Source organism: Rousettus aegyptiacus, unplaced genomic scaffold (genome assembly GCF_014176215.1).
Source record: "Rousettus aegyptiacus isolate mRouAeg1 unplaced genomic scaffold, mRouAeg1.p scaffold_m13_p_3, whole genome shotgun sequence".
Classification (NCBI taxonomy): Eukaryota; Metazoa; Chordata; class Mammalia; order Chiroptera; family Pteropodidae; genus Rousettus; species Rousettus aegyptiacus.
Genome location: NW_023416306.1, coordinates 132578540 through 132600016, shown reverse-complemented (window position 1 = coordinate 132600016; position 21477 = coordinate 132578540). Strand labels below are relative to the sequence as shown.

The 21477-nt window shown below is 42.6% G+C and overlaps 1 protein-coding gene and 2 non-coding genes across 7 annotated transcripts in view; 1 reads left to right on the top strand and 2 right to left on the bottom strand.

Annotated features, from left to right (window-relative positions):
- Window positions 1–6485: 6485 nt before the first annotated feature.
- Window positions 6486–6601, bottom strand: LOC118601043. Its single transcript, XR_004950148.1, has one exon. It is a non-coding gene; the product is annotated as a U5 spliceosomal RNA (small nuclear RNA).
- Window positions 6602–11984: 5383 nt separating this feature from the next.
- On the bottom strand, window positions 11985–12100 carry LOC118601041. The gene has a single exon (XR_004950147.1). It is a non-coding gene; the product is annotated as a U5 spliceosomal RNA (small nuclear RNA).
- Window positions 12101–16161: 4061 nt separating this feature from the next.
- The window catches only part of PARP16 (poly(ADP-ribose) polymerase family member 16), a 35427-nt gene continuing 30111 nt past the window's right edge, over window positions 16162–21477 (top strand). For all 5 annotated transcript variants that reach the window (XM_016141039.2, XM_016141038.2, XM_016141040.2 and 2 more), the window contains exon 1: window positions 16162–16767. In XM_016141039.2, the coding sequence (XP_015996525.1) occupies window positions 16594–16767 (174 nt within the window). In that variant the 5' untranslated portion in view covers window positions 16162–16593. The remainder of the gene's footprint in view (window positions 16768–21477) is intronic.

Here is a 21477-nt window from a genome sequence, read left to right as displayed (position 1 = left end):
AAAACCTTGGGTACACCTTGCACCCAACACAGCCTGAGGCGCATTTTCCCATTTCCTCTTCCTATGTTTGCGTCAATGCCCAGAACCCACCTCTGCCGCTGTGGGGCCTTTGTGACTCTGAGGCAGAATCGGTTTCCTTTATTTCCCTCCTCTCTGCTCCACAACCCTTTATTTCTGCCTCGCTGCATGGTTTGTCTCAACATAGTAGATGTCATTGTGGAGCTCTTACTGCCCGCATGCGTCCAGGCCCCAGCCCAGTGCCCACTATAAAATGTTCTCCATAAATATTTGCCTAATAAGTTGTAACCCAAAGGAAACCAGTCTGCCTTGTGATCAATCTCAGTTTTACATCTGAAAGAAAAGTCCAGCATCCAAAAACGAATTGAAAAGCTGTTTAAGTCTTTGCTAAATAATAGTGTGGAAGAGGTACTGGAGGATGAATTATATTATATGTCATACACCAAAGAGTCTTGAATATTCTCTTTGCCTGTCTTTCTCCTTATCAGCTCTTGGCTTCTCCTTCACCTCCAAACCTGTCCTCTTTCTCTCCCCAACTCCAGTTTATACTGGATTTTCTCTCATTCTTGCCCAAATCTCTCCTCCCTCTGGATCCATATGATTCTCCAAGTAGCTCCATGCCTTTAATTTTTTTTTTTAATTTAAGTCAAACAAGCAATACATAAAAACATTCTCCTTGTTAAAAAAGAAATATAAAAAGTTAAAAGTCCCCTCTCGATCTCTCCAAATCTGGTCGCTTCTCAGGGGCGATTGTCGCTATCAACTTATGGTGTCCTTCCGGGCCTTTTCTTTGTAATGATAGTCTTCCATAGGTACCAAAGTCAAATATATGGTATACTAAATAATGCCATTTATATTTCCAAAATGTTTCCAGTTTTCAGTGCTGAGATGGACATCCTGCCACCATTTCCCTGTGCTCATCGGCGTGCGTTTCTGCAGAGTGAAAACCCATGAAATGATCCCCCCCCCCGCAAGTGACCGAGCATTCTTACTCTCTGTCAGCTGTCTGTGAGACGACCGGGACTGTGTTGGTCTTGCACAGACAGCTTCTGTGTCTCCCAAGGCTGCTCTGAGAGGATCCCAGGAGCTTTGCCCATTGATAAACACCTGGTTCAATCGCAACAATCTTAGCTGATTTAGAAATGATTTAATAGCATCCCTTGTACAGCACAGACTAAGGGGCAAGCACACATGTTAACACACTTAACACTAAACCTATGAGGTAGAGACTACTATCATCATCTGTGCCTCGCAAAGTAATTGAGGCACAGAGAAGTTAAGTAACTTGCTCAAGGTCACACAGCTAGGAAGTGGAAAAGCTGGGATGAGAACTCAGGCAGTATGGCCCCATGAGTGGTAACCACTGTACCACACTGCCTTTCAAGCTTTAGTGTGGGCATACCACCCCCGCCATTAGGCACATGTGTTTGTTTTCCAAAACACTATTTTTATTCCGTTATTTTACTTGAATCTCTTTGAGAGAAAGGGAGGCCCAATTTAGAGTTGGGAGAACCAAGGCTCAGAGAGAGATCACCCACAGTCACAGCATGACAGGGACAGATTTCATCTTAAGAGGAAATAGGAAGGAAAAGAAATGCCATGTCCACAATTAATGCTCTTATCAGACTACGGTGTCAGCCCAACCCTTTTAAATAAAGATGTCAAAAGAAAAGCTCCCCTAGGCCTGTCTCCCCTTCCCTCTCTCCTCTCTTTGTGTCTTTATTTCCTTATCTCCCTCACCTAGTCAGGCATCCATTCAGCCTTTCAGTAAACCAACCGTTCTTGAACCCAGGAGGTGCCAGGCTCAATGGTCAATGCTGGGGATACAGATGTGAATGTTGGAGTTCTCCCCTGGGAGAGCCAGTACCAAGTCAATTCCTATCATCTGCCCGCTGTCTGTTCATCCACCCTTCTCACTCTGGCTTTCCCCTCCTCCACCCCAGTCAGAGGCAAGAGCCCCTTTTAAGTCTGCCTCGATCACCCTATGGCAGATAGTGGAGAAGGATTAAGACTGATGAAACATGAGCAAATGGGAACCAGCGGTGCAGACTCAGAGCAGCACGTTTGCAGAGGAAATCCGCCTCCTATGACTGCTGCCTGCTCTGGAAAACCAGGCTGTAGTCCCAGGGGTTCAGCTCACCCAGAGAGGCTGACACATCTGGCCTAGTAGGATGCCCCACACGCAGCGTCACAGACATACCCCAAGAAATGGTAGCTGGTGACTTAGGGCAGAAAAGTGGGCAGGTCCCCAGACCCAGTGGTGCTGTGTAGCATGCAACACTTGGGATGAGTGTATTTCTGCATGTGTGTGTGTGTGGGGAGTGTGCATGCACGATTGTGTGTGCACATGTATGCCCATGTGAGTGCATACATGCATGCATGAGTGTGCATGTGTGTGTCCAGCTTAGCCATCTTGGTGTGACCGTGCAGGCTTGTTTTGGCCCTGCTGCATCTTTCACCGCAACGGGGAGAAGTGTCTCAGTCAGGCCTGGCGGGAATCAGCTGTGTAACTGAAGACAAGCAGTTCTGATCACAGGTAGTGCTTATGCATTTCCATCACGCTCTTATTTCCACTCTCCTGAGCTGAGCATCATAAAACATCAGAGCCAGGTGGGAAATTTGGAGATTACCCAATTCGGGCCCTCCCCTGACACATGAGGAGATCTAGCCCCAGAGTGGATACTCGCAGCCAGAGGAGGCGACCCCGCCAGTTACCAGCGCAGCTGGGCTGAGGACCTGCACCCCGCCCCCCACCACCACCAAATTTCATACTTTTGCCACAACTCTACTGCCTGGACTTTTGTCTGTCTCACAGACCACAGATAATAAACCAATGGCTCCAGGTGGGGCTGAGAACACTCAGCGCTGGAGGCGTCCAGGAGGCAGGAGCTGTTTCACTGTGTCCACGCTGGCCCTTCCTCACCGCCGGCTCCTCCTTGAGCCAGCATTAGACCTGCTCTAGGAGCGAGCACTCTGGTTTCCTCGTGCTGATCAGAACTCTAGTCGGTGATCAGAAATGCTTCTGATTAATTACAAAAAGGGAATGAATAAATGCTTACTTGATAAATGCAGTGGGAAAAACTCTTTCAATATGTGGGGTTCATGAGAAAAAAATGACAAATGGTGTCTTTGCTTTCTTTGTACTTTGTAGTTTTTGTATTGATGAAAGTCTTGGGAATGTCTATGGAATGAATAAATGAAGGCTGACAGTATAGCAGAGCCTGGGAGAGATTGAACTGGAGTTTTTGGTCTCTTCATTAAAAAGGAAAGGGGAAAAAACGGTCAGAGTCCTCTGCATCACCTCAGGAGGTAAATTACCTTTGAGGAAATGAAGAGGCTTCTCTATGACAGGAAGGGGTCTCCTCCGGACAACAACCCGATTGTTTTGGAAAAGGGGTGTAATTAGAATTCCTATATGTTCTGGAAACCATCCTGGGACCGCCCTTGCAAAGACCGGATGGGCCAGAAGGCCTCTCAAAAGACAGGCAGCTGGCACTTGCTGATGTGGGATCTTAGGGAGGGCTGGGAGCAGTGGTTCTGGGCTGTGAGGTGACACTCCCTGCAACAAACAGGGCTGATTTGGGCCCTGAGGAACCTAAATACGTGGGGCTGGCTTCTCAGCTCTGCTGCAGGCTGAGCACGAGGGAGGGATCACTTCGCCCTCTAAAGACACCCAAAGTGAAGTGCCATAACTGAGTGGAGGTCCCTGTCCTTAGCATCCTTGAATGGTGTTTCCATGTGACATGATGTAGCCAGAGCAGCAGCCACAGTTTTGGCTGTAGGAACTGGCTGGGCAGTGGGGCTTCGGTGTTGAAGGCACAAGTTACCTCAAGTCTCCAAAGTCTGGAGTAAATGCACATGCATGCACGTGTGTGTGTGTGAAATCTGGGTTCTAGTCTTATTTGCCCTGCCATTCTGGAGCGGGTCACACCTGTTATTGAAGACATAGGGAAGAGCTCCGCAGGAGGCCTCTGAGTTACTTTCTAGCTTTGGAAGATTAAAGCAACATCTTATTTTGCATTATCACTTTTAAACATTTCCCTCTTAGCTGCTGTTGCTATACCCTGTGAGGCAGGCAGAGAGAGACTTAACCTCCAGTTTCTCTTGAGACCATTTAAGGAGAGGTTGTCTTCCTCCAGCTGATCCCTTCCACAGGTCCTGGGACCTACTAATTCCATGGCCAGGAGCTACACAGGAAGGATAAGACTGAGGCTGCAGGGAGCGTCTAGTCTGGTTGGAAAGCCATGACACGGGGATAAGGATAACATCCAACAGAACATGAGAAGCTAGGTGTGGTGACTTAAAATACCTGTGATGGGGACTTAGACAGGGCTTGTCTAGATCTTTTCCCTTTCCAAATAACTTTAAAAATCAGCTTGATAGGTGCCACAGGAAATTCCTCTCAAAACAATAGAAAAACTATAAAGAAAGTAAACTGAGTATATTGAACATATAAGCAAAACATAATGATTTTTTAAAAAAATAGGATGTGGTTTCATAGTGCAGCGGTTAGCATGTCTGCTTTACACGCAGTAAGTCCTGGGTTCATACCCCAGTGCAGCCATGGTCCACAATCTATGGCCATGCCACCCTCAACAAGCCTGATGTATGATCTTGGCTGCTAAGCAGGGTCAGGCCTGATTAGTGATTGGATGGGAGACCACCTAGGAAGACCAGGTGCTGTAGGCATAAATAATAATAATAATAATAATAAATTTAAAAAATATGCTAGAGAGGATCAAACTCCAAATTTGGTTTCTTTGAAAAAGAAAACTAATAAAATTGACAACTTCGACAAGATTTATAAGATCATAAAAAGAGAAGGCATAAATAAATATCAGGAATGAAAAAAGGGACATAATTATAGATACAGTAGAGACCTAAATGATAGAGAATATTATGAACAACTGTGTGCCAGTAAATTTTAAAACTTCAGAAAATGTACATATATGTACATATAATATAATGTTTGAAAAAAGAGGAAATGCTTTTATGCTCGTTATGAGTTTTATATTCTTAGTAATAAGACAAAGATAGTAGAATTTTTCTACAGGCCAATCCCACTAGAAAATTTAAATATAAAAATCTGATCACAATATTAGTAAATTGAATCTGACAATGTTTAAAAATATAACATGATCGAGTGGGGTTTTACAATGGACTGAAAGTTCATTTGTGTCCCCCCAAACTGAGAGAAGGTAATAGCACCATATATTCAACAAAGAATCGCTATGTAAAGTCTGGAATCTAGAGGCTGTGGTAAAAACTCAGACTTGAACATTGCCTGTCTGAGGCGTTCAGCTTATATGGTCTTTACGAGGTGGGGTCCTTACTCTTATCTGCCCCTGCAGCTTATTGAGGGCAGTCGTGGTTGACGTTTTTGTGGTTTTGGGTGTTCCTATTAGGTGCCAGTTGACGTTACTGTCATGGTTCTCACGGAATCCATTTGTAAAGTCCCAAAAGTCCTTAATTCTTTATGCTGTATGCAAAATATTTCACAGAAGAGAAATCAGGAATGGCCAAAACTATTTAAAAAAATTTTTTTTGAAAAGATGTTCAACCTCGTTAGAAATTAGAAAAATGTACATTAAAACCACTGTAAGATATCTTTTCATGATTACCAGATGGACAAAAATTAAAGTCAGCATATCAAGGGTCATTGAGGATAAGAAGCAGAGGAAATACACAGAGGCCACTGGTGAAAGCGTAAATAGGTACACTTGTTTTGGGGGAAAAAATTATTATAAATGGAGATGCAGTGATTCCATTGCACACTTTAGGAAAATAAAGTCTTGCAGATGCTCACTGTGAATAACATCATTCTGATAACCATAATCAGGGGGTAGTAGTGGTGAAGACCTCCACGAAAGGAGAATGGATCCACAAACTGTGGTCTATTTATACACTGTAATACTACAGAGCTGTGCTGCCCAATACTGTCGTTAGTCACAAGTGCCTGTTCAGCCCTTGAAATGCGGCTAGTCCTAATTTAAATGTACCAAGTATAAAACACACACTGGATGGAAGATTTAGTACGAAAAAAGAATGTAAAACAGTTTCAGAATCTTTTACATTGATTACATCTTGAAGTAATTGGATGAAATAAAATACACTAACATCAACTTCATCCGTTTTTCTTTTGCTTAACTTGATTTTAAAAAGCTTAAAACACCCATTTCTACCTGACAGTGCTGCGATGAAAAGGAACAGACTGTATTTACAGTCAGCAAAACACGGAAACCTTCAGAAGAGATTTAAGTAAGAAGCAAGACCTAAATGAGTGCCTACTACTGTATACCATTACAAGACCATGTTGTGCCAGCAAGTTTTTTAACATCCCACACGCGATTTTGCAATAACAAACCATCGGCACGAAACTAGAAAAATCCAATCACTAATGCAATGAACACCCATCTTACATGCAAAATGCTAACCAAAGCCAAGTCTGTTTTTAAAACTTCATAAGTAGCCTTGCCGAAACAAGGCCTCAAAAAATTGGGTTAAGACTCAGAGTTGTTCCTCTCCACGGAAATCTTTAGTAAAAGGCGAAAGATTTATACGATCTGAAGAGAAACCAGAGTATGCGGTGACCTCCTCTAACTCGCTTCTCGGGTAAAAGAAACTCCTTGTCCACTGACGGTGGCTAGATAACGCCAAGAATAAGTGCATCAGTAAAACTTCCCAGATTATTCTGTAAATAAAATTCTAACTTTCAGAAAATATAAGTGGAAGAAAAATTTACGTTTTGTTGTTTTAAACTTGTACTTGGTGCAGTGCACTGTGGGTATGCAAATCAGGCCAGTTGCCGCTTGTGCCATTCCGGAAATATCTTAGTATTCACACGGTGCCTTGCGTCACCATTAGGGGGCGAAGCGGAGATTTGCTGGTTGGGACCTAAATGCCATCCTGATCACAGACGAGTTTTATGTTTTATGCATTTATATATCGGAGTTCGATTTCTATTAATTAAAAAGTTTGCTGTTAAATTGAAAAAGAATTAGAAAGTAAGTGATTAACCCAAAATTCAGGACAGTGGCTCCTCCCTTCGGTGGGGAGTGAGAGGTGTGACTAGGGAATGACACACAGGGGTTTTCAAAGTCCGACGATTTTCTTAAGCTGCGTGGTGGACGCACGAGTGTTTGGGTTGTTTTTTTACACGTGCACCTCCAGAGTGTACACTTTTGAATAGTCTGCATTTTTGTCTGCCGTTTGAAAAAAGTCCCTGGCAGTGTCCTGTTTAAATATGGAGTTTGCATGCTGGGTTACACGTTTCCTGCCCCACCTGATGCCACTGTTTGGGATGAAATTGTATTTCGTTTTCAGACCTCGTGTTTCCTTATCCTGTACTTTTAAAATGTACTGTGCGCTCCTCTGAGGCTCTCTGCTACCAGATCCTACCAGCCTACACCGACTCCTCCAATCGTGGTAACTGAACAACCTTGGGAAACGAAGTTGCAGCTCTTCCCCGCGTCCCCCGCCCCCCGCCCCGCCCCCCACAGCTGCTTGTGTAAACAGTCCGCTTCCCAACTTTGACACCTCTGAGCTGGCATGTTTGTTTTTCATTTTGCTGGTTCTTTAGCTTACAAGTCATTCATATTTGGCATGTATTTGATATAAAGTTTTCAAATACTGTATATTTGAAAAATATCTTTACTGCATATAATTCACGTGTCATGCAATTCACCCGCTGAAAGTGTATAATTTAATGGTTTTTGGTATATTCACAGAGTTATACAATCATCACCACAATCTAATTTTGGGATATTTTTGTCATCCCCTCCCCCCAAAAGAAACAATTCATTAGCAGTTACTCCCCGCCCCCAATACTTTGGCAGACACTAATGTGTTTTCTCTTTCTAAAGTGCCTATTCTGGACATTTCATATATAGTCATTTCTCAGTATCTGCAGAAGATTGGTTCTGGGACCCCCTTGGATATCAAAATCTCTGCATGCTTAAGTCCCGCATATAAAATGTCATAGTATTTGCACATAACCTACAGACATCTATATACCTAATTATTTTTAATTTTTATTAAATTTATTGGGGTGACATTGGTTAATAAAATTATATAGGTTACAAGTGTACAATTTAAAAACACGTTATCTGTATATTGTATTGTGTGTTCACCATCCAAAGTCAAATCTTCTGTGACCATATATTTCTTCCCCTTTACCCTTATTTACTTCCCTCTTTTCCCTTTTCCCTCTGTTGTCTGTGTCTATGAGTTTTTGGTTTTCATCTTGTTCATTTGTTGCTTTCAGTTTTATATCACATATATGAGTGAAATCATATGGTTCTCAACTTTTTTTATCTGATTTATTTTGCTTAGCATGGTAATCTCAAGATCCATCCATGTTGTCGCAAATGGCAGTATTTCATCTTTTCTTAATGTATCACATCTTTATTCAATCATCTATTGAAAGACTATATGCTTTAAATCATATCTAGATTACTTATAATATCTAATACAGTGTAAATGACATGTAAATAATTGTTATACTGATAGTTTAGGGAATAGTGACAAGAAAGAAGTTAATACAGTACAGATCCAGTATAAATGCAACCATTGCAGGCCTAACTACATAGTACACCAAGAACAACGTAACATTTTTTTTTCCGAATATATTCCATTAGCAGTTGGTTGGCCAATTTAAATGGAAGCAGACAACCTGTAGCCTTTTGTGACTGGCCTTTTTCACTTAGCATAATGTTTGCAAGGTTCATCCATGCAAACACTTGTTTTGATACTCTTTTGCATGGTTGCTACATTTCACAATGTAATGGAAAGTTAGAAACCCAGGGAGATGAAAAGTTCTTGTCCTATAATAATAACTATACCTCACAGGGCTTAGCTAGGGGATAAGGCACTGATGTATGTTTAAACAGATGCAAAGGAAGAATATTCTGTGCATTAAATATTCATACTCTCAGCTATTTTATTACTTTTAAAGGTAAATAATGGTAAATACCCAAGAGAGTTGATACTTACCATCATAATTTTTTTATTTTAATTTTTTAACATAATTCCTTCTGTTCTTGAACTTGTTTTTCCACTTCCACTTACCTAAGAATTGAATACAAATATATTTTTATACCCGAAAGTATTTTATTGATTACTCAATCATACTTTTGATGACAAAATAAGTACATTGAATTTTAAAACTTTTTCTACATCCTTTGACTTTAAAGTTCTATGCATTAATGTTTTTCTCCTGGGCTGATTTATTATTACAATTATTAGTAATACATGTTTTATGAATCCACTACAAATATATTACATATTTTGATGATTATTAAACATAAAGGCATCCTTTTATTGGAACCACATCTCTTAATTAGGTGGATACATATTACTTATTGCTATTTTTTTTTTCACTTTCTAGCTGTAGCCTAAGATACCTCGTTCCCATAAAGCAGTAGATGGAAGGAGTTTCAACGATGTCACTCACTACCATATAATAAACAACCAGGTGACAACTGGATTAAGCCTTCCTTAAATTCTGTTGGAAAAAAAGATTTGAAAATATTTTAATTTATAAAAGAATTTATTGTCTAGGCTCATTGATTTCTTCAGAATGGATACAACTATTTAAATTGACATTTGTTGAGAGACCTGAATGTTTCTCTATCCTCCAGCACTTCACCTGGGTGAGGTTTAGGGTAGACAACAGGAAGACCTTTACTATGTGAAGTGGGAGAAGCGCGGTTAGCAGAGGGAAGGAAGGAAAGAAGATCTTTGAAAGTCAAGCACTCACCTGGCCACCTCTCCTTTATGCTGGAACCAAACTCAGCTGCCCTGTGGCAATGAGGGTGGTTCAGTGATTTCTGCCTTAGGTGTGGATATTGGGAGCTTCTTGGCCTAGGGTAGCAGTGATAAAAATGATTGTGTTTTGTGCTGTCCAAAATAGCAACCACTACTCACATGTGACTACTGAGTACTTGAAATGTGACTAGTGTGTCTAAGGAACTGAATTTTTAATTTTATTTAATTTTAATTAATTAAATTCAAATAGCCAACATGGCTAGTGGCTACCACATTGGACAGAACAGAACTAGGGATTCAGCAATGTCCTGGGCTTGGTTCCCCACTTGACCAAGGGACTGTACTGTTGGGTTTTCTCTCATGGCGAGGAGGAAATGGGAGTCTAGTTTCTTCTCTTCTGAAGTTAGGTCAAAGCATCCCTCATCCCTAATCCCCATCCCTATCCTGTTACAGAGAACCCCAAGGGAAAATCTTGAGACATCTGAGGCCAAAATCTTAAAGCAATGTGAAGATTCCTGGGGCTGAAAGGAAGCATGGATGGCAATCTCAGATCCACCTTCTGCCTTTTTGACCTGCACCCCTCTAAACATCCATTTCTCCTGAGTTTAAATGAATTCTTTTGTCCTGGCTGTCAGCCTTGGAGGGAAACAACCCAAGAAAGAGACAATGGGCAGCAGCTATTGTCCAAGGAGAGACAAGCAAGAGAAGCCTGTCGGTCAGGACAAAAGCAGTCCAGGGAACTCTGGGTCATGAATGGTCAATAGAGCACATAGAGTGGCTTCTCACTTGGGATGGTTATAAGGATGAAACTCGGAGATGAAGGTGGCTGTGACGATCACCTTTATGTGTCAACCTGCCTAAGGGATGCCCAGATATTTCTAGGTGTGTCCGTGAAGGTATTTCCGGAAGAGATTAGTATTTGAATCAGTAGAGTAAGCGAAGATCACCCTAACCAATGTGGTGGGCATCACCAATCCATGGAGGGCCCAAATAGAACAAAAGGCAGAGGAAGAGTGAATTTACCCTCTCTGTGTGAGCTGGGACATTCATCTCCTGTCCTAGGACTTCAGCACTCCTGGTTCTTGGGCCTTAGATCCAGACTTACATCATTGGCTTCTCTGGTTCTCAAGTTTTTAAATTTGGACTAGAACGACACCACCGGTTTCCCTGGGTCTCCAGCAGGAAGATAGCAGCAGATCATGGGACCTCTCAGCTTCCATAATTGCATGAGTCATTACTTCATAATAAATCTATGTATTCATGTATAACCTTTTGGTTCTGTTTCTTTGGAGGACCCTGACGAACACAGTGGCCCTCCTATTAAATTCTCTGAGGAAGGAAGGGAACACAGAAAGAAAAACAAGAAAATGATTACCATGGAAAGTCAGATTAGTGTCTGACTTTTTGGATTAGAGAAGGGATTGCAGTGAGGAAGGGGCGAGGGTAAGTGTGCTGACAGCGTCTTGGAATCTGGTTACTCACAAGGTGTTTGGTAAGCACACTGTATATTCAGAACCCTTCAGGTGCAGAAAAATTACAAACTTTTTCCAATATAACTAGCATCAAATGCTGAAGACTCATCCTAAGCAAAGAAAATAAACTAGAACAGAGCAACGACTCCAACAAATAACAGCTTATAGAAAGGAAAGAGCTGTTAAGAAAGTGTACTCTTTTACTTAAATAAGATTAGCTCTGCCAAAGCAATGCCTAAAGTTTGGGGAAAATTATGTAAAACAGCTCAATAATTATTTATACTAAGGACATCCAGATATTATAACATTTTGGATCTATCGGATTAAACTATTAAAATCAATTTTACCTGTTTCTCTTTACTTATTTAATGGGGCTTCTATAAAATTTAAAATTCCATCGGTACCTCGAGTTAAGTTTGTATTGGATAGTGCCACGAAGAAAACGAGCCAACTACGGGGAGCAGAATATGTGAATACGAAAAGCTGTGTGGACAGGGAGTATGAACGCCCCTGGAGTCTAAGAAGCATGGCCTAAAGGAGCATACGATATAATAAAGTTCCAAAGCAGAAAAAGAAAAAGGTAAAAAACCACATTGCTTCATGAGGTTAAATGGATTTTACTCAAAACCACAAAACACAGCGAACACCCGTTGCTATTTAAGCACAAATTACAGCTAATGATAAACTGAAGATCCTAGCATTTTAACTATTTTTTGAACAATATTTGGTAGCCTTGTAACAACAAGGCCTCAAAAAATTAGGTTAAGACTCAAAATTGTTCCTCTCCACGGAAATCTTTAGTAAAAGGCGAAAGATTTATACGATCTGAAGAGAAACCAGAGTATGACTACCCTAACCCCGAACTCACCCTTCAGGAAACTGTAACTCCTAGTGCACTGATGGTGGCTAATTATCCCAAGAGTTACTGCCTGCAGAAGTTTAGCTAAGGAATACTGAAAATAATATCTTCATACTTAGAAAACTTGAGAAAGAAAAAAATTTTTTTTACCTGAAAACAGTTGTACTGTTTGCAGCATGTCATCAGTATGCAGATGAGATTTGAATAATCACCCTTTAAACTCCGGAAATGATTTAGTATTCAAATTTTGCTCTGGGCCACGGTTAAGGGTCAAAGTGGAGGCTTGGTTGCCTGTGATCTAAACCCAATCCTAGTCAACCTGGAGACGTTCTGCTTTTATCTGTTCATACATTGGGACTTTGAGCATGATTTCTTTTAAGTAAAGAAATTTTGTGATAATTGGGGCCAGGGCAGGCCATGAGGATAGCAAAACAATCAATGGTTAGTACAAAATTTGGGATAATGGTTACCCACAGTGGGGAATGAGGGCTGTGATTGGGGAAAGGCCCACAGAGGGGGTTCAAAGATATTGGCAATATGTTTTTTCTTAAACTAGGAGGGAGGCATCAAGGTTCATTTTATTACTTTTTTATTATATTCATATGTACACATGCATGAAATTGCAATCTTCCCCTTTGTTGGGTCTACTTTTATGTCTTTCATTATACTTTTATAATTTGACCATAAGAATTTTTTGTTAGAGTTGCTTTACACTTATTATCTTATAGTTTTTGTGGCTACTGTAGTTTTTTTTAAATTACAATTCATAGTTGCTTATTGCTGGTGTATAGTAATGCAGTTGAGTTTTATTTATTGCTCTTGCATTCAGCAATTTTAAACTCTAGTTCTCATAGATTGTCTGTAGATTCTGTTGGATGTTATATGTAAAAAGCATATCATCTGAAAGTGATGTGGATGAAAAGGGACCATATACTAAGCTGGACAAACTTAGGGGAGACCAGCATGGTGGACCCCACAAACTCAAATACCAAAATTAACCACATAGGATGATCTGATGTAAAATATTCCTAACTATAGTATGTCATGGTGGGTAGTCACCTCCTGGGCCTGTAGCTTTCTTGACAAAGGTCAATCTTTACCTTAAGTGAGACTGTCTATTGTCTTTTTGCTTCTACGATAACATACTCTTGGAATGTCAGAGTAATCCCTTTTTACCCAGACCCCTCAGGGTACAACCCACTGCACCAGAGAATGAGACCACAGAACCCCTTGTTATCTTGCCCCCCCTTCCATCTCTATGTGCTGTAAATGTTAATTATTAACTCCCCTGTACCCACCAATTTAAAAGAAGTACGTGTCCCTTCTTTTCACTTTTTATCCAATCCCAGAAATTTCCCTGCTTTCCTTTCCCCTGCCCCCTTAACCTACCAACAATGGATATCATGTAACCCTCCTTAGGTTTCTTCCACTGATTCTAATATAAAAAATAAGCTGGAAAACTGCCATTCTCTGGAGCATTTCTCAATCTGTTGAGATTTTGCTTACCGGCCATTGTTGTCAGTTGGGCTCAAATAAACTCATTAAAATTTTCTATAGGTTTGGATGTTTCTTACATCAACAGTGATAACTTAATTTTTTCCTTATGAGCCCTATACTTCCTACTATTTCTTTTTCTTGTTTTATGTAACTCATCGGGCACTCTGATAGAGACGCTGAACTGAAGTGATTACAGTGGGTATCTTATTCTGGTCATAGCTTTTAGTGGACCACCATTAAGTGTGAAGTTTGCTGTAGACAGGTGGAGGCCTCATGGGCAGTCTGTGCAGTTGCATTGGGTCCTGTCTCATGAGGCCCTGCTTCAGCTGCCACCTTCATGAAATTCTTAAGAATTTTTGAATAAAGGCCCTGCATCTTCATTTTGCACTGGGCCTTAAATGATTTCTGGTAGAAACTCTTTTGATTAAGCTAATACCAGTCTATTCTTAGTTTGCTTTGATTTTTTTTTTTAATGGTACAGGTAGATCTTAAGACAATCATCGATTTCCCCCTTTTACCTATTAATGTTGTTAAAAAACAAAACTCAACAGAGTAAATTCGAAGATCTAATTGATTAAGCAATTCATGAATTGGGCAGCATCCCATCTAGCAACTAGAAGGACACTGGAGGGGTTGTACAAAATAGAAGGTTTGTATAGGTAGAAAGAGGGTGGGACTAAGAAGTTAAACGTGGATTATTTCAAGCAAAGACAACTTCCCTTAGGAGAAAACAGGGAGTTTTATCAGGCAGATTGCTTCACTCATGTGGATCAGGAAATTTCAAACTGATAGGTTTAAAATTTTACTCTTGGAAAGGCTGAAACTGCAGTTAGTTTAGGTATTAAATCCAGTTTTAGTATCCTGGGCTTTTAGCACAAATGATGTCATTTTGGGCCTGTGGTTTTCTCTTTAACATTGTGGAAAATTATATTCTTAGATTTTCTATGATATATCATTCCTATATGTTCATAGCCTAAACTCATTTTGGCAATAATGTATTTAAAATAGATTTTTAAAAGAAGTTTTAAATTTACAGAAAAATTGTGAAGATAGCACAAAAAATTGTGAAGATAGAGTTCCCATATAGCCCTCACCCAGGTGCCCCTATCATTAACATTTTATTAGTATGCTTCAAAGAAGCAACTTACATGTATTCATCCAACAATTCTTGAGGCCAAGGACCAGGCTTTTGTCCAAGTGCCCACAGTGAAGAAGACGTGGAATGAGGGACGGTTTCTAGGTTTTCTGACAACTGCTGCAGGCTCTGCCTTTCTGGGCTTGAGCTTCTGCAGCCATGTTAGAATTCCTGGATCCCATGATGCACATAGGACTTTGGGGACACTAGGGGCCTTGTCTGAGGCTATAAGGCGGTCAGACACTTTTTAGTGCTTCTGGACCAGTCTGAGTCTCAGAGCATCCAGAGGTCTGACACCCGCTCCTGGGAGCAGCCAGCACTCACTGCCTGGCCTTGGAAGTCTTGTAGTGTCTGGGGGTCCAGTCTTCCTCCCAAAGTCTTACGTACAATCCAATGTCATGGACCACTTCTCTGAGCCTGGGGCCCAGCTCAGCCTGGATTTGGAAGGAAGGAAAGTTCCTTTTCCAGAGGATGCTTGGGTATAGGGCTGTAGGCAGTGTATTAAGTGGCTTTTTGGTCTAGGAATGAGCAATGGCCTGTGCTTAGATTTCCACATGACTATGAGGCTCAACTGTAGGGTTTTCTTTAATGAGATCGTGAGCTGGAAGAAAGGATGGGAGCCTAGTCCTTCCTTCCACAGTTAGGTCAATCTCCTCTCTGCCCACCCCCATTACTTGGCTCCCCAGGATCCCTTTCACAGAGGGCCCCAAAGGAAGATCTTGGCAGGCTGAGTCTGAGAGGCCAGAGACTTAAGCGATGCAGAGAATTCTGGAGGCTGAAAAGCAGAGGAACGGTCTTTTGGTTTTCAGATCAGGGTATAAATCCTAGATTCACTTGGTCTGGCTGTGGGACCTCGGGCGAGCACTGCAGCCCTCTGAGACTCAATTTCCCCGGGTGTTAAATGGCTCCTGCACTGCCAGTTTCGAGGGAAACGAGTCAAGAGGGATGCAAAGGTAGTATCGATTCCCTAGGCAAGACAGGCAGTCTCAACTGGCGGAGCTGGGACAAAGGCAAGTCCAAGGGCGGGTCAGAGAGGCGCCTGGGTCAGTTTCTACTCCGTTCTTTTGAGAGACTGGCACGCAGGGGCGAAGGCGACTCCGCCCGCCCGCCCGCACACCTAGCAGCTGCAGACCCTTCGCGTTCTGAGAGGTGGGCGCAACCTGCACTCGAACAGGGGCGGGCGCGGGAAGGCGCGAGCCCTCGATTTGGCTGGGAGGAGCGCGCAGCAACGTGGGGAACGCGGCGCCGGGAGGGGAGGTAGGCTGGGGCGCGCGACCTTCTCTGGCAGGCAGGACACGGAGAGCAGACGTGCCCGGCAGGCGAAACGCAGGCGGCGCGGAGGACAGCCGGCAGAGCGCCGGGTCTTCGGCGGCGCCGGGCGGGAGGCGGGGCAGGAAGGCACGGGCAGCACTGCCGCCTTGCGCGCGGGCAGTGTGCTATCTGCGGTTCCCCCGGGGGTGCCTCCCGTCCCAGGCCCCTGCAGAGGGCACGTGTCAGCACGTTCCCGCCGTTGTCCTCTTATCCCATGTCATAGCCCCTCCCTCAGGCCTGGGACTACCCCCACCCCCGCGGCCCCATTATCCCCAGGCCCAACCCTCCGCCCTGACCCGCAGTCTTTGCTCCTCTCCACCCTCCAGGCTCCCGGGGAAGCGAGCCTTCCGCCCAGATCCCCTGCAGAAGACCTTGTTAGCACGTTTTCACCCCTGTCATCTCATCCCTCTACCTAGCTCGGCCTCAAGTCTGGGAACCCCGGCCCCCTCTGGCCCTTTGTCCCTGGGGCCAGCCCTACGCTGACTGCAGGCTCGGCCCTAGCCCCTGAACCGGCGCGTCTCCCCCGGCAACCCAGGATGCAGCCCGCAGGAAGGTCGGCTCTCTGGGAGGCTGTGGCCCGCGACGAGCTGGCCGCTGACCTCCAGTGCAGCCTCTTTGCCTCGGCCCTGCAGAGCTACAAGCGTGACTCCGTGCTGCGGCCCTTTCCCGCGTCCTATGCTCGTGGCGACTGCAAGGACTTTGAGGCCCTGGTGAGTGCGCTTTTTTTCCGGGTGCTGTCCACTGAGTCGCAAGCCAGGTGGCCTGTGGAACCCCTGTTATAAAAGATGTCAGCCCCCAGGCTTTCCATTCTCTGCCTGGCCTTGGCGAAGGTTTCCATGACCTAAGGACACTCCCCACACCTAATGTCAACACTCCCCAAGCACTTTGTGGCTGCTTCCTTTTGTCAATGACAAGTGACTCCCAGGAGTGAAATGAAGAATTCAATAATCGTATAGGGCTCCCCCAAGATTTCCTAGCAAGGCCAGCAATAGGGTGTTGATCTAAATCAGCTGACTCTGCCAAATAGGAAGTTACCCATCCCTTTGTAAATAATCAACACCAAAAGTAACCAAAGCCACTTAGACCTGATCGTTGCAGTGAGGTATTATATGGGCAACGATCTTATAAATTGTAACATATAGTACACATGTGAGCTTTTATTCCTGATGATTCACAAGGCACTTAATTTCTTGCAGAGTTCACCTGGGGCAGCATTCCAGATAGCAGTTATCTTTGTAATCCAAATGTTTGGAATTATCTAGTTTCAGAATTTTACGAGAATTAGAAAACAGAAATCGTCTACAGTCATTAAAGACATTTAAAGATTTTCACTCAGAAAACTCTAGGCTTAGTTGGTTTCCTTGGTAAATTCTATCAACCACTGAGGGAATAAGTTACTCCAGTCAGTATTCTTCCAGAATATTGAAAAAGAGGCTAATATAATCTTGATCCTAAATCTGGTAAGGATGATACAAGAAAATTTTAGGCCAGTGTTACTCATGAGTATAAATGTAGAAGTCTTCTATAAAATAGTAGAATCCTGAATCTAGCAATGTATACAGAGAATAATTCCTCATCAACAGTTTGGTTTTATCCCAGGAATGCAAAATGAGTTCAACATTAAAAAAATCAATAGTGTTATGAACCACATTAACAGTTTAAAGATGTTTAGAATTATCTCTGATGAGGTGGTCAGTGTTGGGTTCCCTCTTTGCTATCACTCCCAGGAAGTTGGAGGACAAAGGTCCAGTCCCCTGGCGCTCACCTGGTCCATTGCAGACCAGGCTAGGGATGTGTTGAGGGCACTTCAGGCCTAGACTACGGTGCATAGGTGTTTCAACATACAGGGAATGGAAGATCAGAGAAAGATAAGCCAACTGACTTCCCTTATGGTTCTGCAAATTCAGATGTTCAATTCTATACATTTGTGACATTAGAGCCTTAGAGATGAAACTTTCTTCAGTTTGTCAATAGATATTAATGGAGCGCCTGTTGTGGGCCATGTGCTGAGGATACAGAATTAAGGACCCAAGGGGAGGTTAACAGTGCTCACTAGCTGTACTGTGGGGTAAGCCATATACAGTCATACCTCGGAGATATCTCAGGTTTGGGTTCAATAATAAAGCAAGTTGTCATCTTTTTGCTGGCAGAGGGTCCCGTCTTCAATTTGTAAAAAAATGAAACATATGCGAAGCATAATAAAATAAGGTATGCCTGTATACAATGTGAAACCTAGAGCAGAGACCCTCGTGCTTGGCTGAAATCAGGGAACATGAATTAGGGGTGGTGGCTGATGCCATGCTGACTCCCTAGGGACATGGAGAATTTCAAGGAGCAGTGAGAAGGAAACTGGTATTCCAGGAGGAATAGCAGGATGGGCGGAAAGCCAGGAGCTCACCGAGGACAAGTCTGTATTTTAGTGTGGTTGTTGTGGGGAGCAGGAAAAGATGAGGTCAACCAGAGTATGCACAGCTGGGCGTGTCTTGCAAAGATGTATAGATTTTATCCCTGGGCAAGGGAGGGCATTGGTGCCATCTAGGATGCATTTCTGAAAGACCCCTGTAGTGTCAGAGAGAGCGATCTGTTCAGAAGGAGAGATTGGGGTCAAAGGGACCAAACTTATCAAGATGGTACCCTGCAATTCACTTCATTAATTTTTACTAAGAAACATCCAAGTGGGCTGGAATGCTCAGTGCATTCTCTTCCTGCCAGAAAGTCTTGGCAAACAGAATCAGGTTTGTTTGATGCATATGAGATAAATGCAGAGAGCTTGCATTGTTTTGATTTGTTCATGCTTTTTAAAAATTTATTTTTAATTATGCAAGTAAGATTTGAATATATTCTCGTTATAAAAAATTCAAATGATATCAATCAAGTAAAAGATGCCTTTGATAGAGCTCTCGCTTTCCCACATTCCTCCCCAAAGGTATCAGTGCTCTCAGTTTGGGATATACCCTTTATCCCATACCTATTATCCTTTAGGAGAGCATGAGGTAGCCCCAAATAGCCACTTCTGCTATAAGGACAGGCTGTCCTTCACATGGGGTTCATTGTGCTGGTTCTACAGTGTACCCTTTCTTTCAAGGGCCACTGGAAAAACACAGACAGGTTCTTACCATCCCATTCTATTGCCATATTCCTTATGTTAAGGAAACTAGCCCAGGCCATACAAATTCTTGGCTGTCTGTAAGCATGGCTTTAATGAGCAGTTTCCCAGGAGAAGGCCACTCACCAGGCAGCGCTTGGTACCACCTGTGGGGGCATGCACCATCCTTTGATAAACATGCTTTAGGTTTCGTTTTACCACATGTTTACATGAGTTACAGAAGAAAAAGCAGAGAACTTGGCATCTGGACCTATATATGACTCAGTGATTAACTTTGAAAGAAAAGAAGATGAGGTCTGGACTTGTCCTTCTGGATCATTTTGTGGTTACCTAAAGAAAGTATGGAGCTGTTAAAAATTCTCTCATTTTCATTGGCTGAACTAAAAGCACTTGGAAGTAATGTGAAGTAGTTTGTCATTTTCAGCCATTTTAAATTAATTTACCCCATACTACAAAGCGTCATTACACACCTATAACACATCTGTTGCAGTTTCTAAAAATTCCAGCTCTGGCTTGAGTTACTTTATTGATTATTGCTTCCCTGAGAATAACCCCTGCTCAACCAAGCTCTTTGCTTTAGGCACAGCTCTGTCAGCTCCCAAAGTCTCAAATCATCTCTTAAGTGCCTTGTTTTGAGGATATTTCTATTGTGTCAGCTCTTTGCTTTTACACTAGGAGTTCTTTGTATTCCTGGTGCCTGGCCTGGGAGGTGCTTATCAGATGTTTGAGGAATGATAGTGAGTATGTGCTGATTGTCTGGGCTGAGGGTTTCTGATGTTGTTCTTTGGGACAAGGACTTATTAAGTCAGAGAATCTGAAGCATTTTTGAGATGCCCTGTACCCCTGACCATTGGCCCTCAAACTTCAGGTTTTATTTTTCCCCTAGAAAACCCCATGCTCTGGTTCTCCATTAGGCTGGGGGGGGGGGGTGAAAATAACTCATTTGTATTAATTCCAGCTCCTCACAATTCCAAGTGGGTTTGAGGACCAGCATCACCATTACGTGGGAGATCCTTAGAAATGCAGACTACCAGGTCCCACCCACACCAGATGGTACCCATTTCAGGGCCTGAACTGCCTTAATTGGCTTTCCTGGTTCTGGTCTCTGGCTTGCACTCTGTAGACAAGCTAGACTGTCTGGGTTAAAAATATGAATAAGCTCCTCTGTGTCCTAACCCTGGGGCAGGCCTGCCCCCCACATTGCTATCCGCCTTGTTTCCTAGGCAAACTCTCCCTCATCCTTTAAGATACTGCTGGAACCTCATCTTACTCTGTGCCCTCACCCCCCAGCACTTAGGAGTCCTTCTTCTGTTTCCTTCACAGTATTTTAAATTTGTTCTCACAAATAATACTATGGTAAACATCGTTCTACATTAATCATTGTTTATATTTCTAGTTATTTTCCTGCGATGAATTACAAAAGGTGAAATTACTGGCTCAAAGCCTAGCAGACCTTTTTAGAGAAGGCTTCTGATGCGTATTTCCAGATTAGAAATTGAATATTGACATTTACTGGGGAGATCATTCTTTACAAGGTTCTCAGCCTGGATTCACAGTGGAATCACCTGGGAAGCTTTAAAAACTACTGCTCTCTGGGTCCCACCCCTAGAGATTCCAATTTAATTGATCTAAGGTGGAGCCTGGGCATTGGGATTTTTTTTTTTTTAATTTATTTGCAGAAAATATGTTCTCTAAATTTTTCCTATTGATTTGGTCATTTTCATGAGCACCAAACTGCTGGTAGTGAAAAAATGATAGTCAATAATTATCCATTTAGGTATATACTTGATATTTCAAGTCAACATTCTCAGTCTCTCAGATTACCTTTTTATTTCCCTACTCTCAAAGATGGTGTCTGAAGAGTGGGGAGTAAATGTACAGATATAAAAATATACAGATATAGACAGATATGATGTGATGGGGCTGTCAGTGAACATGTGGCTAGAAAGATTCCTCAACCTATGGGATGGTGATATGGAGGACCCAGCAGTGAGATACATCCTTCCAGTACAAACCACCTCCTCCCATTCCAACCATCCTAGAAATACAGGCTTTTCCTTAGATTGGTGAGCAGTACCTTACACTTATACAATACTAATAACTCTTACTATTTGATAGGTACTGTTCTGAGCTGTTTCCACGTGGAACTCATTTGATCTTTCTAACAACTCAGTGATGTAGGTTTTATTATCTCTATCAATATCAGCTAATCACTATACATGCTGGTGGCAGACCACCCTCCAGCTCCCAGGTGTTGCTGGCATGAAGCCAGGATGGAGAATCACTCCTTTAAAGTGTCCCCATGATGACTCCT